General features: G+C 41.7%; 1 protein-coding gene across 1 annotated transcript in view; it reads right to left on the reverse strand.

Annotated features, from left to right (window-relative positions):
• PLPPR5 (phospholipid phosphatase related 5) overlaps window positions 1-17,447 on the reverse strand; it is a 322,161-nt gene that overhangs the window by 263,970 nt on the left and 40,744 nt on the right. Inside the window, exon 2 of the mRNA XM_030207234.1 lies at window positions 912-986. Within this exon, the coding sequence (XP_030063094.1) occupies window positions 912-980 (69 nt within the window). The 5' untranslated portion in view covers window positions 981-986. The remainder of the gene's footprint in view (window positions 1-911; window positions 987-17,447) is intronic.

The raw sequence follows: 17,447 nt of genomic DNA on the forward strand, positions 1-17,447 counted from the left end.
AATGCCTGAAATCTATGAATAATCATCTAGAATTCCGAAAAAAACCTAAAAGCTCACCTGTTCACGAAGGCATACCCCACAGTATCTGAGATAAACACTGAATAATGAAATATGGCATTTTAATCAGGAAACGAACAGCTTTCAACCCCAACGCATGATTACACCCTAACATTTTGTCTGCATCACCCCAACCTATTTACTGATACTTCTTTACTGTATTTGTCACTGTAATAGTACCCCTATACTGTATTTGTTCACACCGAAGTTTGTAACCACCTCTCCAGAACTATGTAAGCCACTTTGAGCCTACTAATAAGTGGGAAAAGGTCGGATACAAATGTAACAAATAAATAAATAAATAAATAAAATAGATTCCATAATTACTGAAGGTGCAAGCAGAGACAAATATCAAATGCATTGTGGTCATGGACATCTACAAGGATATCCTAAGTGTTCCTTTTTCTACTGTCAAATTACTGATTAATATGTGTAGGTAGATTAGATTTCTTTTCAATTTAGAAGACCTTGTTCAGGGTTTGAGGTATTCCAACTTATAACGCTAATTTTTTTTCCCTTTGATTTGAATCATAGAGGCTAGTTCTGTGGTTGCCAGTGGGTGCTGATCACCCCAAATATTGATTAAACTCCTTCATTTTGTCCAAGGAGGAGTAATTTATATTGTGTTTGACACCCCAATCATTCTGAAATTAGCTACCTGTGATTTGAATAGGTCACAGGCTTGGTTCATCTTCAGTACTGGGCCCTTCATTAGAGTACGCAAAGACATTAAACATATTTGAAATGAATGAAAAATATGAATAGTATTGCTAAGAATATTGTTTTTATAATAACAGCATGCCTTTTTCCCCTGTGTTTAGGATAATCATGATCAGTGACTTCTAGACACTCACCTCAACAAATGTAAAGCATGGAAAGATAGTGTAGCTTTCACGCGTTTGCCGTATGTTGCTTGGAATCATGTTCACCTGTTTAAAAAAAATGTTATATTATTTCACAGCTGAAAACAATTTTCTTCCAATAGGAATCACCTGCCTCTCCATGTAAGGACATAATCTAAGCTAAGACTTTTAATTCTCATTTTGATGGTTTGACTTAGAGGGGGCATTTTCGAAAGCAACGTCTAAATCAGTATTTGGATGTTTTACAAAGATGTCCAAATTCCAAACAGGAAAGAAGATCATTTTCAAAAAAGATTGACGTCTATCGTTTGTGTTCAAAAAATACTATGGACGTCCTGTGATATGGTCGTTTTGTGATTTGGATGTCCTTTTTTGGGTCCATTTTCGAACAAAAGATGTTCAAATGGAAGACATCCAAAGCAGAAGAGGAGTGGCTTAATGGTTAGTGCAGTGGGCTTTGATCCTGGCAACATGGGTTCAATTCCCACTGCTTCTCCTTGTGACTTTGGCCAAGTCAAATGCACAAGGGGCATTTTTGTATATGACATCTAAGTCTGAATTTGGACGTTTTTTGTAAAACATCCAAAATCAGAACAGGAAAGATCATTTTCTACAAAAAAAGGTCTCTTTTCCTTTTGAAAATGCTGTTTGGAAAAATGTTTTGTGATTTAGATGTTTTATTTTTTTGCATTCATATGTTCTAAGTGTGGAAAAGCTTTGGTTGTAATGTACATCTCAAAGTGCATCAGAAAGTCCACACGGGAGAGAAACCATTTGCATGTATAGAGTCTGGTAAAAGCTTTTGTCAGAAGGTAAACCTTACAATGCACCAGAGAATACACACAGGAGTGAAACCATTTACATGTCCTGAGTGTGGTAAAAGCTTTGGTTGGAAAGAAAGCCTCACATGGCATCAGAGAATCCATACAGGGATGAAACCATTTACATGCACTGAGGAGGTAAAAGCTTCAGTTGCATTGGGACAGGTAATTAGGGAATGTACACTCTTGCTATGAAGTATGGAAAAATAGCACTCTGGTATTTAGATATATGTAATGAGACCTCCTTTTCATCTATAAATCTGAATTCAAAGCCCAAATCTAATGATAAACAATACACACAGGGCTCAGATGTTATTAAAAAAAATAGAAAGCTTGGCATCAGGTAGAATAGTGGAAAAGTGACATCCCAGGAAAGCAATAGGGCCTCCTTGGGGGCACTGCAGTGGACTTTATAAAATGCTCCCAGGTACACCTCACCTTGCTCCCTTAGTCTGCTGAGCCCCCCCAAAACCCACCCAAAACTCACTACCCCAACTGTACACCACTATCATAGCCCTTACAGGTGAAGGGAGCACCAATATGTGAGTACAGTGGATTTCTGGTGGGTTTTAGAGGGCTCACAGTTTCCTCCACAAGTGTAACAAGTAGGGGGAGGTAGAAGCCTGGGTCCACCTGTCTGCAGTGCACTGCACCACTACTAGACTACTCCAGGGACCTGCATGCTATTTTAATTGACCTGAGTATAACATCTGAGGCTGGCATAGAAGCTGGCAAGTAATATTTTTAATCACATTTTTTGGGGTGGGAGGGAGATAGGGACCACTGGGGGAGTAAGGGGAGGCGATCCCTGAGTCTCTCCAGTGGTCATCTGGTCATTTGGGACACCTCTTATGTAGCATAGAGGAGTAGCCTAGTGGTCAATGCAGCAGACTTTGATCCTGGGGAAGTGGGTTCAATTCCCAATACAGCTATTTCCTATTAAAAAAAAGGTCTAGCTCAATATATCTAAGTTTTAGTCTTGGATGTCGTTGTTTTGTTCCATTATTGCTGAAAGACATCCATGTCTTAGGAACGCCCAAGTCCCACCTTCAACATGCCCCTGGCACACCCCCTTGAGATTTGGACGTCCTTCTGACAGACTTCAGAGAAAGACGTCCAAAAAGAGATTTTGATAATACTGATTTGGACGGTTCTGTGAGACAGACGTCCAAATGCTGACATGTCACTTTTTGGATGTCTATCTCTTTTGAAAATGAGCCTGATAGTCCCAATCTCAGAGGAATTCTACATATGGTGCCAAATGTTATGTGCTACTTCCGCTCTGAATTTTTTATGTGGACAAGCGTTCTAATGGATGCAAGGTGCCAAAACAGGGCAGAAAAGGCAGATCTGTGTGAAAACACACTTGCGTGGATCTGCAAAGGGGGTGTGGCCATGGGAGTGTTACAGAATAGTGCAAATCTATGCCAAGCTTGTGCATCAGGATTTATACCTGTTTTCAGTTGGTAGAACTCCTTGCACCCAAGTTGGATGTGGACCCCGGCACTACACACCATTCTATGAAAGGGGAAAAGGAAAGGGAAATAGGACTTGATATACTGCCTTTCTGAGGTTTTTGCAACTAGATTCAAAGCAGTTTACATATATTCAGGTACTTATTTTGTACCAGAGGCAATGGAGGGTTAAGTGACTTGCCCAGAGTCACAGGGAGCTGCAGTAGGAATTGAACTCAGTTCCCCAGGATCAAAGTCTACTGCACTAACCACTAGGCTACTCCTCCACTCCACTGATCCTGGAATGCCCATTATAGTGTTCAGTGCCGACCTTTTTGGTGCTGAATTTTGAGAACCATTTACTAAATCCAGCCCTCTGAGAACAATTCACCTACAGGAACCACTGGAAGAGCTGCGTGCTGTAAGTTGAAACCTGCTCTGGATCTGCCATATTCTATAACACTGCGTACAAATACTAGGAATGCCCCTGACCTACCCATGATCCTCCCATAGCCACACCCAATTTTCAGATCCACATGTAAGAATTTATGCACGCATCTTTATAGAATATCAACTAGGAAGATGCGCGCATAAATTCTAATAGTTGCCAATTTAGTGCCAATAATTGATCTAACTCAAGACTACCTCTACTTTAGGAAATAGATGACAGCCTGGCTCTCCTCCCAAGCCTTTAATATATATAGAGGGGCATTTACGAAAGAAACGTCTAAGTCGGAATGTGGACGTTTTACAAAGACATCCAAATTCGGAGGCGGGGAGAAGAGCATTTTCAAAAAAAGATGGACGTCTATCTTTCATTTCAAAATACCAAGGACGTCCTTAGATTTGGACGTCTTTGATTTTCGGAAATTTTCAAAACCAAAGACATCCAAGTCTAAAACGTCCAAATGCAAGCCATTTGGACATGGGAGGAGCCAGCATGTGTAGTACACTGGTCCCTCTGACACGCCAAGACAGCAATGGGGCACCCTAGGTGGCACTGCAGTGGACTTCATAAAATGTTCCCAGGCATATAGCTCCCTTACCTTGTGTGTTCAGCCCCCCAAAACTCACTACCCCCAACAGTACAACACTACCATAGCTCTTACGGGTGAAGGGGGCACCTATATGTGGGTACAGAGGGTTTCTGGTGAGTTTTGGAGGGCTCGCTGTTTCTTCCACAAATGTAACAGGTAGGGGGGGTATGGGCCTGGGTCTACCTGTCTGAAGTGCACTGCACCCACTAAAACTGCTCCAGGGACCTGCATGCGCCGTCCTGGACCTGAGTATGTCACCTGAGGCCGGCAATCAATATTTTTAATGATGTTTTTTGAGGATGGGAGAGGGTTAGTGACCACTGGTGGAGTAAATGGAGGTCATCCCCGTTTCCCTAAGGTGGCCATCTGGTTATTTCGGGCACCTTTTTGTGCCTTATTTGCAATAAAAACAGGTCCGGGTGAAAACGTCCAAGTTTTAGTCTTGGATGTCTCTGCTTTTTTCCATTATGGCTCAAAGACGTCCAAGTCTTAGGAACGCCCAAGTCCAGCCTTCACCACACCTCCAATACGCTTCCCTCAGATTTGGACGTCCTTGCAACAGACTTTCGCTAGAGACATCCAAAATCGGGTTTCAATTATACCAATTTGGACGTCTCTGAGAGATGGACGTCTAAGTGCCGATTTACGTCGGAAGATGGACGTCCGTCTCTTTCAAAAATGAGCCTGATAGTAACTGACTATACTACTACTATTTACTATTTAACATTTCTAGAGCGCTACAAAGTGTACGCAGCGCTGTACAAACACAGAAGAAAGACAGTCCCTGCTCAAAGAGCTTACAATCTAATAGACAAAAAGTAAAGCATTTAAATTTAAAATATTTAAGCAGTCAAGCACAAGAGAACAGTCACAGAAGGACAGAAGATGTTGAAGGGTGGTCAGTGTGATTAGGTGTAACTCTGGTTGGAGTAGTGGGAGAAGGTGATAGAAGAATAGAAATGGGTGAGGTAAAGTAATGAGTGGGTTGATAGGGAGGTTATATAAGACATGTCACTCTAGGGGTGGGTGGGTAGAGGGGTAGGGTGGGTGGAAGCAGGAGAAGGTATTCTCTGCAGCCTATCTGTGAGTTGGAAAATGCTCTCTGAAGCTGCTGCTATAAGTTGTTAGTTTTCTCTCCCTGAAAGAGATCCAAGCCACACCCACGAAGTTCAAACTGTCAGTGGGGAGGGTGAGGGGAGGAAATGGCAGTGCTTGATGAAAAAGAGAGCTCAGTTTGATAGGAGATATACTATAGGATGTCATTCTGAGGCCAGGCTAAGTCTAAAGCAGGAGAAGGTATTCTCTGCAGCCTATCTGTGAGATGGAAAATGCTCTCTGAAGCTGCTGCTATAAGTTGTTAGTTTTCTCTCCCTGAAAGAGATCCAAGCCACACCCACGAAGTTCAAACTGTCAGTGGGGAGGGTGAGGGGAGGAAATGGCAGTGCTTGATGAAAAAGAGAGCTCAGTTTGATAGGAGATATACTATAGGATGTCATTCTGAGGCCAGGCTAAGTCTAAAGCAGGAGAAGGTATTCTCTGCAGCCTATCTGTGAGATGGAAAATGCTCTCTGAAGCTGCTGCTATAAGTTGTTAGTTTTCTCTCCCTGAAAGAGATCCAAGCCACACCCACGAACTTCAAACTGTCAGTGGGGAGGGTGAGGGGAGGAAATGGCAGTGCTTGATGAAAAAGAGAGCTCAGTTTGATAGGAGATATACTATAGGATGTCATTCTGAGGCCAGGCTAAGTCTAAAGCAGGAGAAGGTATTCTCTGCAGCCTATCTGTGAGATGGAAAATGCTCTCTGAAGCTGCTGCTATAAGTTGTTAGTTTTCTCTCCCTGAAAGAGATCCAAGCCACACCCACGAAGTTCAAACTGTCAGTGGGGAGGGTGAGGGGAGGAAATGGCAGTGCTTGATGAAAAAGAGAGCTCAGTTTGATAGGAGATATACTATAGGATGTCATTCTGAGGCCAGGCTAAGTCTAAAGCAGGAGAAGGTATTCTCTGCAGCCTATCTGTGAGATGGAAAATGCTCTCTGAAGCTGCTGCTATAAGTTGTTAGTTTTCTCTCCCTGAAAGAGATCCAAGCCACACCCACGAAGTTCAAACTGTCAGTGGGGAGGGTGAGGGGAGGAAATGGCAGTGCTTGATGAAAAAGAGAGCTCAGTTTGATAGGAGATATACTATAGGATGTCATTCTGAGGCCAGGCTAAGTCTAAAGCAGGAGAAGGTATTCTCTGCAGCCTATCTGTGAGATGGAAAATGCTCTCTGAAGCTGCTGCTATAAGTTGTTAGTTTTCTCTCCCTGAAAGAGATCCAAGCCACACCCACGAAGTTCAAACTGTCAGTGGGGAGGGTGAGGGGAGGAAATGGCAGTGCTTGATGAAAAAGAGAGCTCAGTTTGATAGGAGATATACTATAGGATGTCATTCTGAGGCCAGGCTAAGTCTAAAGCAGGAGAAGGTATTCTCTGCAGCCTATCTGTGAGATGGAAAATGCTCTCTGAAGCTGCTGCTATAAGTTGTTAGTTTTCTCTCCCTGAAAGAGATCCAAGCCACACCCACGAAGTTCAAACTGTCAGTGGGGAGGGTGAGGGGAGGAAATGGCAGTGCTTGATGAAAAAGAGAGCTCAGTTTGATAGGAGATATACTATAGGATGTCATTCTGAGGCCAGGCTAAGTCTAAAGCAGGAGAAGGTATTCTCTGCAGCCTATCTGTGAGATGGAAAATGACTATACACTCATTCTACACCTGGCCTAGCTTACTGCACACATACATACATACATATATACATACATACACAGTGCAGTCCATTTAAGTGCACATCGGATAAGCGCACACTCTGTTTAACTGCATGCCATACTTCGGTCCCGTTTTTGGTGCCATCAAGTTCTATGGGGACAAACTTCGTTTTAGCGCACCACTGATAAGTGCAAGATTTGCTTATATGCATGGTTTAAGACCGCTCCTCTGCAGGAAAGACTCCACATAAGCGCACACACGGAATATGGAAGCCAATTGGCACGTGACAAAGGGGCAATAAATTTGAAATCTCATTAGTTAACTGCCACCGGCAGAATAAGTGAAAGAAAGTTGTTAGAGTGTACACTGGAGTCATCGTCATCACGCAACTGTAAGACTTTAACACTGGCTGAACGAATAGAAGTTCTTAAAAACTTAGAAAACAAACAAAGTCAAGCATCTATTGCTAAAGAATATGGTGTCAATCCCAGTCAAATTTCACGTATCTTGAAGCAAAAAGATCAGCTTCTGGAAGACCGGCAAAACAATACAAATCCACATAGGAAACGTAAACGGGCGGGAAAAGCTGAGGATGTAGAAGATGCTCTTCGGTGGTTTTCTCAAGTCAGGAGGAGACAGTTTCCTGTCAGTGGTCCACTGCTTATGGAGAAAGCTAACCAGCTAGCTGAAAGTCTTGGACTAACTGAATTCAAAGCCACTGTTGGATGGTTGGAAAGATGGAAGGAGAGGAACAACATAAAATTCAAGAAACAGCATAGTGAAAAACAAGACGCTGATGACTTTGGTGCTGAAAATTGGGTTGTTTCAGTTCTTCCTACCATCTTGAATGAGTTTGTACTTTGTGACATTTTCAATGCTGACGAAAACGGTCTCTACTGGCGAATGATTCCTGATGGAACACTTGCATTCAAACAAGCCAAAACTACAGGAAGTAAAACGTCGAAGGACCGACTGACAATCCTCCTTTGCTGCAATATGGATGGGAGTGAGAAGTTGGAACCACTCGTCATTGGAAAGAGCAAACAGCCCCGTTGCTTCAAGAATGTTAAGCAACTTCCTGTGTCATATGAGGCTAACGCAAATTCATGGATGACTGGGGAAATTTGGAAGCAGTGGTTAAAGAAGTTAGACATTAGAATGCGGGCACAAAAGCATCAGGTTTTGTTGTTTTGTGATAATTGTGCTGCACACAGTGATGATGTCAGGCTGTCTAACGTCAAGGTGGTCTTCCTGCCACCAAACACTACCTCTCTGATCCAACCTATGGATCAGGGCATAATAGCCAATTTCAAAAAACATTATCGGGCTCTTGTGCTACGTCGTCTGATGAGCGTTATGGATGACCATACTGGCAAGGATAAACGTGCTGTTGAACTGGCTCATCATCTAGCACTGTTGGATTCCCTACATATGCAGAAAGAAGCCTGGAATCATGTTACACAGGCAACCATTGTGAACTGCTACAAGTGGGCAACTTTGTTAAGGATATGGAGAGGGACGAAACAGATGCAGCTGTTGCAAAGGCGTCAGATGAACAAGCTATTGACATCCCAGCTGGTGTTACTGAAGAGGAGTTTCATCACTACTTAGTTGTTGATTACGATCTACAAACAACTGATGACAGCACTGATGTCGAGATATGCGCCTACACGCAGGCAACTGCTGATGATGAAACAGATGATGAAATGAGCAGCGAGGCACATGCTGACAAAATTCAACAACCTCCTGTCACTTTTGCAAGAGTGCTGGAGAGTCTCAACACCATACAGGCCTATCTGGAGGCCACTGGATGTCAGTGCTGTGACAGTTTTTACCATCTGGCAGATGTAGTCTATGGAACTCACAGACACAATAGTGTACAGAGGACTATCACTGATTACTTCAAGTAAGCCTAACGTCAGTTAACAGAGACTGTATACTGTAAGTATAATAAACAGTACTGTACATATCTTTATCAGATGTCAAGCTTCTTTGGGTCACAACTGTTAAGGGCACGCTCCGATTATCTGCATGTCTCAGACCCTTGCACTTAAGCGGATTGCACTGTACATATATATATATATATATATATATATATATATATATATATGTGTGTGTGTGTGTGTGTGTGTGTGTGTGTGTGTGTGTGTGTGTGTGTGTAACTGTGACCTCACCTCTTGGAACGATTGTTTACCCTACCATACCCTGTAAGATACCTCAGGAAAACCCTCGTTAAGTGGACAGAGGTGAAGTACAGACATTAAACTAGCCTCGCCAATCTATTTCAAAAATAGATGGGGAAATGTAATCTATGTTTGTTTGTTTGTTTTTTCCTCTGCAACTCAGAAAAACAAATGACATTTACATATAATATTCAATAAATTATTCTTTTTATTTATGGTATGTATATGTGTAAAATTCAAACAATTTTAACTAACAGGTTTTTCCCCTATTCAGCACATCAACTTCCCATTGCATGAGACTTCTTCAAATTTTATCAGATAAGTACCATTTGATCTTAGCAAAATTCATTAACTAAATATGCATTTAATGTCAAAACTTTGTTTAAACCCCCCTCTCTTTACAAGAATTGATTCTTTGTTATTATTTCTTTTTCAGGTCTCTCATCTATCAAGCAGATAAATGTGTATTGTGATTCTCTTTCTTATTCCTTTAGTTGACCTTTTATAATTCAGTCTTTTGTGTTGCTTTGTATATTAATATCAGTACACTTAACTTTTCTTCCCGCTTTCTTGTATATCTTCTGTTCTTCTTCTTTCTTTAACGTTGGGTACCGTATTTTTATTGTCAGCTGGAAGCAGGAACCTGGTCCGGGGTACCTACTATCCTGAGCTTTAAAAATTAATAAAAAAAACCCTAAACCCTAACTAATACAGAAAATCAAGTAACCTCCTCATATGACCATTAAGTCACTTCTCTAGCTAGCTTTCCCAATAAAATAAATATATAATTATTTGACCCTAATCTAATCCCTCCCATCCAATAAAATTCCCCAGAATCTTAAAATATCTCAGTATAATACCACTATAAGACTACTAAAACAGCTTCAGAGACATTAAGGTCCTCTGCTCCAGAACTTCTCACAGCTGTTCTGTATTCACTGAAACTTTTAAGCAATAATTTTTCTCTTTTCAAAGTAATTTATTTTAGAATTTGTAGGGTTTGTCACTTTTATATCTTTCACAAAACCCCTTTTACAGCATAGTCCTGAATGTGCAGTTATACTGTCACCTTAGTCATGTGCACCTGGTGTGACGGATTATTTAAGGAACAAGCCCTCCCAGGTTATCCAACAGGTATTGCTTGTCTGACTTATTAACTTATTTTAAAGTCAAAGCTTCCACCTTAGCACTCAGCTTCAGTCACCACTCTAAAGCCATAAAACCACGCAGGGCTTTTAAAACTTAATCACTAATTAATCTAAAACACACTCTCAGCACACAAGCAGCTCACAAAATCCATTTTTTCAGTTTCTAAATGGATTCCCCCCCCCCCCCCCCCCCAGCTGAACAGAGACCACAACTACATGTCTGTTCAGCTTCACAACTTACCTCCCAACTTCCAACTGTAATGTCTGGAACTCCCTGACATCACTGCCCTGAGCTCAAGCACTTGCCACAAGCCTAAAACATTCCAAAGCCCCCAACACATAAACATAGCATTTTTAAATTAAAACAAACATTTGGCACATATCCAAATAGCCAGCATTTTCAATTTATAAAAATGGTAGTACCTTTTAGTGTTTTGGAGCCCAAAACTCTTCTTCTTTTCTTCTGGCACGAGCCTACTACCCAGCTCCGTCACAAGCCAGCCACTGGCTCATGCCCACTTCTGAACCCTTTCTCGCACATCCCCAGCACATGCAGCACCAACAGTGTAACTGGCCCAACATCAAAATAAAATAAAAACACTGGGAGAGTGCACCGGAGCACTTTCCAAGCCTTTCCGGTCCCACGCCAGCTTTTTCTGCCTTCGGAACCGGCTCTGCACCTTTAAAAGAGCCGGTTCCCTTTAGCATAGGGAATCCCCAGACCCTGCGTTGAAAACAGTCCGATTCCGCAGCGCTACACGAGTGCTGCCATCACCAACTTGGCCCGATATGGCCAAAATCGCCGCCTCCCCCTCTCACCCTCTTAAAAAAAAGCGTCCCTGTAGCTGCCAACGCCGTCAACGTGACGGTGTCCATCGCACCGCCCCAGACCTCCACCACCCTTGAAGGGCTCCAAGTAAAATATTTAACCCCTTATGGGTTATATATATATATATATATATATATATATATATATATAGGCTGTATTGTAGAAATAAGCACTAGCATTATATCCATGTTATCTGAATGTTCTGATCTGTGCACATTAGATGTTTCATTGGTATTATGCTGACATTGTATTATATCTGTGTTACTTTGGAATGTTCTTTCACGCTGTCTATTATGGTATTATTTGTACTGTACTAATATTTATCATATTTTTGTTAAAAGATTGTTCTGTAGTGTTGTTAAATGTGTTTGTTTTTGATACTGTTTCATGTTAGTCTATTATTAGGTTTAAATTTGCCATTTCCAAGTTTACCTCATTTAGGGCACCTTTTACCAAGCTGCAGTAAAAGGGGTACTGGGGTACCATCTGCATGTGGATTTGTCACACACCAAGGACCCTTTTACCACAGTGAAAAAAGTCCAAAAAAAGGGAAATGGCTGTGTGTTATCAACTGCTAAAAATGTAAAAAGACTGGAAGCAGTGCAGAGAAAAGCTACAAATATGGTATGGGATTTGCGTTGCAAACCCTATGAGGAGAAAATTGCTGACCTGAACATGTATACCTTGGAGGAAAGGAGAAACAGGAGTAACATGATACAGATGTTTAAATATTTGAAAGGTATTAATCCACAAAAAAACCTTTTCCAGAGATGGAAAGGTGGTAGAACAAAAGGACATGAATTGAGGTTGAAGGGGGGGCAGACTCAAGAGTAATGTCAGGAAATATTTTTTCACAGAGAGGGTGGTAGTTATGTAGAATGCCCTCTGCAGGAGGTGGTGGAGATGAAAACAGTAATGGAATTCAAACATGCGTGGGATAAACACAAAGGAATCCTGTTTAGAAGGAATGGACTTATGGAATCTTAGCAGAGATTTGGTGACAACACCGGTAATTGGGAAGCAAAATCAGTGCTGGGCGGACTTCTACGGTCTACTCCCTGATCATAACTGAATAGATATGGATGGGCTGGAGTTTCTTCACCCTCCATCGAAATCATAAAAATGGCATCGATATACCGGTAGTATTTTAGAGGTTTGGTCTGGTGTGTATTCAGAAATGATAACAATGATATCTATCTACAAATAATGGGCACTGCGATGGGCACCAGGACAGCACCCCAATATGCCAACCTTTTTATGGCTGAGCTGGAAGAGACATTTCTGAATACACACCAGACCAAACCTCTAAAATACTACCGGTACATCGATGACATTTTTATGATTTGGACGGAGGGTGAAGAAACTCTGAAACAATTTTATTCTGCCTTCAATACATACCATCCTACAATCAGATTCAAAATTGACTACTCCCCAGAAAAAGTCAATTTTTTGGACACCACAGTCTCAATCAGTGATGGCTGTATACAAACATCTATATACAAGAAACCCACAGACAGATGCAGCTACCTCCACAACTCCAGCTTCCATCCTTCACATACAAACAGATCCATCATTTACAGCCAAGCCACAAGATACCACCGTATCTGCTCTGACCCAAGGGACAGAGACAGACACCTTAAAAGCCTGACTGCATCCTTCAAACAGAAAGGCTACAACCCCAAAATAATCTCCAAGAATATTGCCTCCTCCCTCAAAACACCCAGGAAGAATCTGCTACAGTACAAGGAGAAAAAATCCACAGACAGCATCCCCCTTGTAGTGACACACAATCCAGAGCTGGAAAAACTGAGGAAAATCATAAGAGATCTACAACCCCAGGAGGATGAATTACTGAAAGAGATATTCCCATCCCCACCAGTACTGGCCTTCCGACAGCCACCCAACTTAAAACACAAGCTAATCAGAAGTAAACTTCCATCACAGACTGAAAAGGAACAGAAGGGCACATGTCCCTGTAATTTATCCAGTTGCAAACTATGCCAAAATATTTCACAGGACCCCACAGTTATCCACAAAGGAAAGATATTCAACATAAAGGGATCTTTCACTTGCTCATCTTCCAATGTGGTATATATCATTCAGTGTAAAAAATGTAACGAAGGACGCTATATTGGAGAAACAGGCCAGATGCTTAAGACAAGATTCAATTTACATAGACATCACATGAACAATACAGCCAGTAGGGCCCCCACCCCGGTGGGACAGCACTTCACAGAACCAGGACACTGTACCAGTGATTTCACAGTGAGAATACTGAAAGGTAACTTTAAAACCATACAAGAACGTAAGACCTTTGAAGTCAGAATGATTGAATATTTTAACACCCAACAGAAAGGACTTAACAAGGATCTGGGGTTCCTAGCCCATTATAAACCATAAAGCTGTATGTCTCTGTTGATCACCCCACCCCTCACCTATCCACACCCATCCTGTTAGAATATCAATGATATGCTTTGATGTCCCCATGCATACCTACCCACCCCCATCATCCCACCCTGTCAGACTGTCATAGTAATGCTTGAATGTTTTCACTTATATACACTGTCAGCTAGCACATTTGCTTAGTTCCGATCTGAGGAAGAAGGGCAACCTTCGAAAGCTATTCAAGAAATGTATTAAGTTATGTCCAATAAAAAAGGTATCATCTTATTTTCTTTTCCATGTTTTATTTTGTTTGATTTCTATTGATAGGCTTATTTTCGAAAGAGAAGGGTGCCCATCTTTCACACAAATCGGGAGATGGGCGTCCTCACAAGGTTGCACAAATCGGTATAATTGAAAGCCGATTTTGGGCGTCCCTAACTGCTTTCCATAGCGGGAACTACCAAAGTTCACAGGGGAATGTCGGAGGTGTAGCAAAGGCGGGACTTGGGCGTGCCTAACACATGGACGTCCTCGAACCATAATGGAAAAAAAGGGCATCCCTGATGAGCACTTGGACATAAGTACATAAGTACATAAGTACATAAGTAATGCCATACTGGGAAAAGACCAAGGGTCCATCGAGCCCAGCATCCTGTCCACGACAGCAGCCAATCCAGGCCAAGGGCACCTGGCAAGCTTCCCAAATGTACAAACATTCTAAACATGTTATTCCTGGAATTTTGGAGTTTTCCAAGTCCGTTTAGTAGCGGTTTATGGACTTGTCCTTTAGGAAACCGTCCAACCCCTTTTTAAACTCTGCTAAGCTAACCGCCTTCACCACTTTCTCCGGCAACGAATTCCAGAGTTTAATTACACGTTGGGTGAAGAAAAATTTTCTCCGATTTGTTTTAAATTTACTACACTGTAGTTTCATCGCATGCCCCCTAGTCCTAGTATTTTTGGAAAGCGTGAACAGACGCTTCACATCCACCTGTTCCACTCCACTCATTATTTTATATACCTCTATCATGTCTCTCCTCAGCCGACTTTACCTGGTCCTGGTTTTTTACGCCCAAGGCACAAAAAGGCGCCTCCGGAGAGAATCGGGGATGACCTCCCCTTACTTCCCCAGTGGTCACTAACCCCCCTCCCACCCTCAAAAAACATCTTTAAAAATATTTTTGCCAGCCTCTATGCCAGCCTCAGATGTCTTACTCAGGTCCATCACAGCAGTATGCAGGTCCCTGGAGCAGTTTTAGTGGGTGCAGTGCACTTCAGGCAGGCGGATCCAGGCCCATCCCTCCCCTACCTGTTACACTTGTGGTGGTAAATGTGAGCCCTCCAAAACCCACCACAAACCCACTGTACCCACATCTAGGTGCTCCCCTTCACCCATAAGGGCTATGGTAGTGGTGTACAATTGTGGGTAGTGGGTTTTGGGGGGATTTGGGGAACTCAGCACACAAGGTAAGGGAGCTATGTACCGGGGAGCAATTTATGAAGTCCACTGCAGTGCCCCCTAGGGTGCCCGGTTGGTGTCCTGGCATGTTAGGGGGAGGCGCACTATGAATGTTGGCTCCTCCCACGACCAAAGGGCTTGCATTTGGGTGTTTCTGAGATGGGCGTCCTTGGTTTCCATTATCACCAAAAATCAGAAACGACCAAGTCTAGGGACGACCATCTCTAAAAACGACCTAAATTTCAAGATTTGGGCGTCCCTGACCGTATTATCGAAATGAAAGATGGACGTCCATCTTGTTTTGATAATACAGGTTTCCCTGCCCCTCTACTGGGATGTTTTGTGAGGACGTGCTCAGCAAAACTTGGGCATCCCTTTCGATTATGCCCCTCCACATAGCCATTTTCTGGTGGAGTCTTTGTGTAGGGAGCAGTAGGGGCTCCTATGCTAACCCAGAGGTAACTGGGCAGCGTGTAGTACTGCCCGATTACCACCATGTAACCCCATCATTAAAAAAAAACTTCTGGGTGCACTGGAAATGGCACGCACTGGGGGCAGCACTACTGCCAGCTCCAGCGGTAGTGCTAAATTGGTGTGGGACAAAGCAGTGGTAGCTCTACCACCACTTTGCAAAAATGGCCCCTTATTGTATTTATGTTTATATTTGGTCGTTCTACTATTGTTATGCTGTTAACTAAATTATAAGTTTATTTTAAACTGTAACTTCTGTACACTGCCTTGGGTGAATCTCTTCATAGAGGTGGTCAATAAATCCCAAGAAATAAATAAATCATTAGCACCCAATTATTGCCAATTGACTGCTCATTTGTCAACTAAGTTCTACGTGCAATTATGGAATACACCTGATTGCCACCAAATTTTGGCATGCAATTTTGGGCACCATATATAGAATCTGGGGGTGAGTGGAAAACTGTTTTTCTTGATTTACATAAGTAAATAAGCATCACCAAACTGGGACAGACGAAGGTCCGTCAAGTGCATTTTCCAACAGTGGTAATGCCAGGTAACAATTACCTGGCAGGATCCCAAAAGAGTAAAACAGGTTTTATGCCGCTTATCTCAGGAATAAGCAGTAGATTTTCCAAGTTAATCTTAATAATGGTTTATGCATTTTTCTTTTAGGAACTTGACCAAACCTTTTTTAAAACCCTGCTAAGCTAATTGCTTTTACCACATTCTCTGGCAATGAATTCCAATTTCTCCAATTTGTTTTAATTTTGCTACTTAGTAGCTTCATTGTGTGCACTCCTCAGGCCTTGTATTTTTGGAAAGAGTAAACAAGCGATTCACGTCTACCTATTCCATTCTGTATTTTATGGACTTCTATCATAGCTTCCCTTAGACATTTTTTCTCCAAGTTGAAGAGCCCAAACCTCTTTAGCCTTTTCTAATAGGGAATTCATCCCATCCCCTTTATCATTTTCATCATCGTTCTCTATACCTTTTCTAATTCCATTATATGTTTTTTGAGATGTGGTGACCAGAATTGCAAGCAATATTCATGGTGTGGTTGCACTGTGAAGCAATATAAAGACATTATAATATTCTCAGTTTGGTTATCTATTCCTTTCCTAATTCCTAGTAATCTATAGATTCAGGTTTTGCAGCTTAGTCATGGAGTCTCGCATACAAACTGATTTTCAGGATATCCTCTATCAATATGCATAAAATGCAAATACGTCTCCTGCATATTAAGTACAGAAATATTGAGAACTTCATTCAACAGCAAACACTGTATTAGATCAGCAGTTATCAAGCCACTTCCTTACTTCCACCTGGCTAGTCAATTTTTCTGTATATCTAAAATGAATAAGCAGGAGATATAGTTGCATGCACTGGAAGGAGAACATACAAATATATCTCAGGTATGTTCATTCTGAATATAAACAAAAAACAGACTGGGTTGAGGATAACTGATTAGTGTAAGTCAAAATCAGGCTGCAAAACCATTACAGATGCAATTCACCAGTCCAAGAGCAAAGAATTGTGGTGTTGTATCAGTTCACTTGAATATGTAGCAACTATGGTCAACATCTATAGATGCTCCCTTTTCATTGGACTAATTAATACATCTGTGACTATCTTTCAGAGTTATATTTCCTTTGTCAGGTCAGTAAAGAGACTGCCGAATTAAACTCGGTTTAAATAGAACAGGACCAGCTAAGCATACCTTCCCAATCCACCCCTTTAATGAGTATTGATTATAATATAACTTGATATTTTTGAACATATTCAGACAATTTCATGCCTTGCTGACTGTATACCATATATATCCTATACAGCTATTTGTGGGATCTCTTCACTGACTTACTGAAGGAAGCATACCGTATATCTCAAAAGCTAGTCACAGATTTATTTATTTATCTATAACATTTGTTTCCCACATTTTCCCACCTATTTGCAGGCTCAATGTGGCTTATATAGTACTGTAAAGGCGTTCGCCAATTCCG

This window comes from Microcaecilia unicolor, chromosome 6 (assembly GCF_901765095.1).
Source record: "Microcaecilia unicolor chromosome 6, aMicUni1.1, whole genome shotgun sequence".
Lineage (NCBI taxonomy): Eukaryota > Metazoa > Chordata > Amphibia > Gymnophiona > Siphonopidae > Microcaecilia > Microcaecilia unicolor.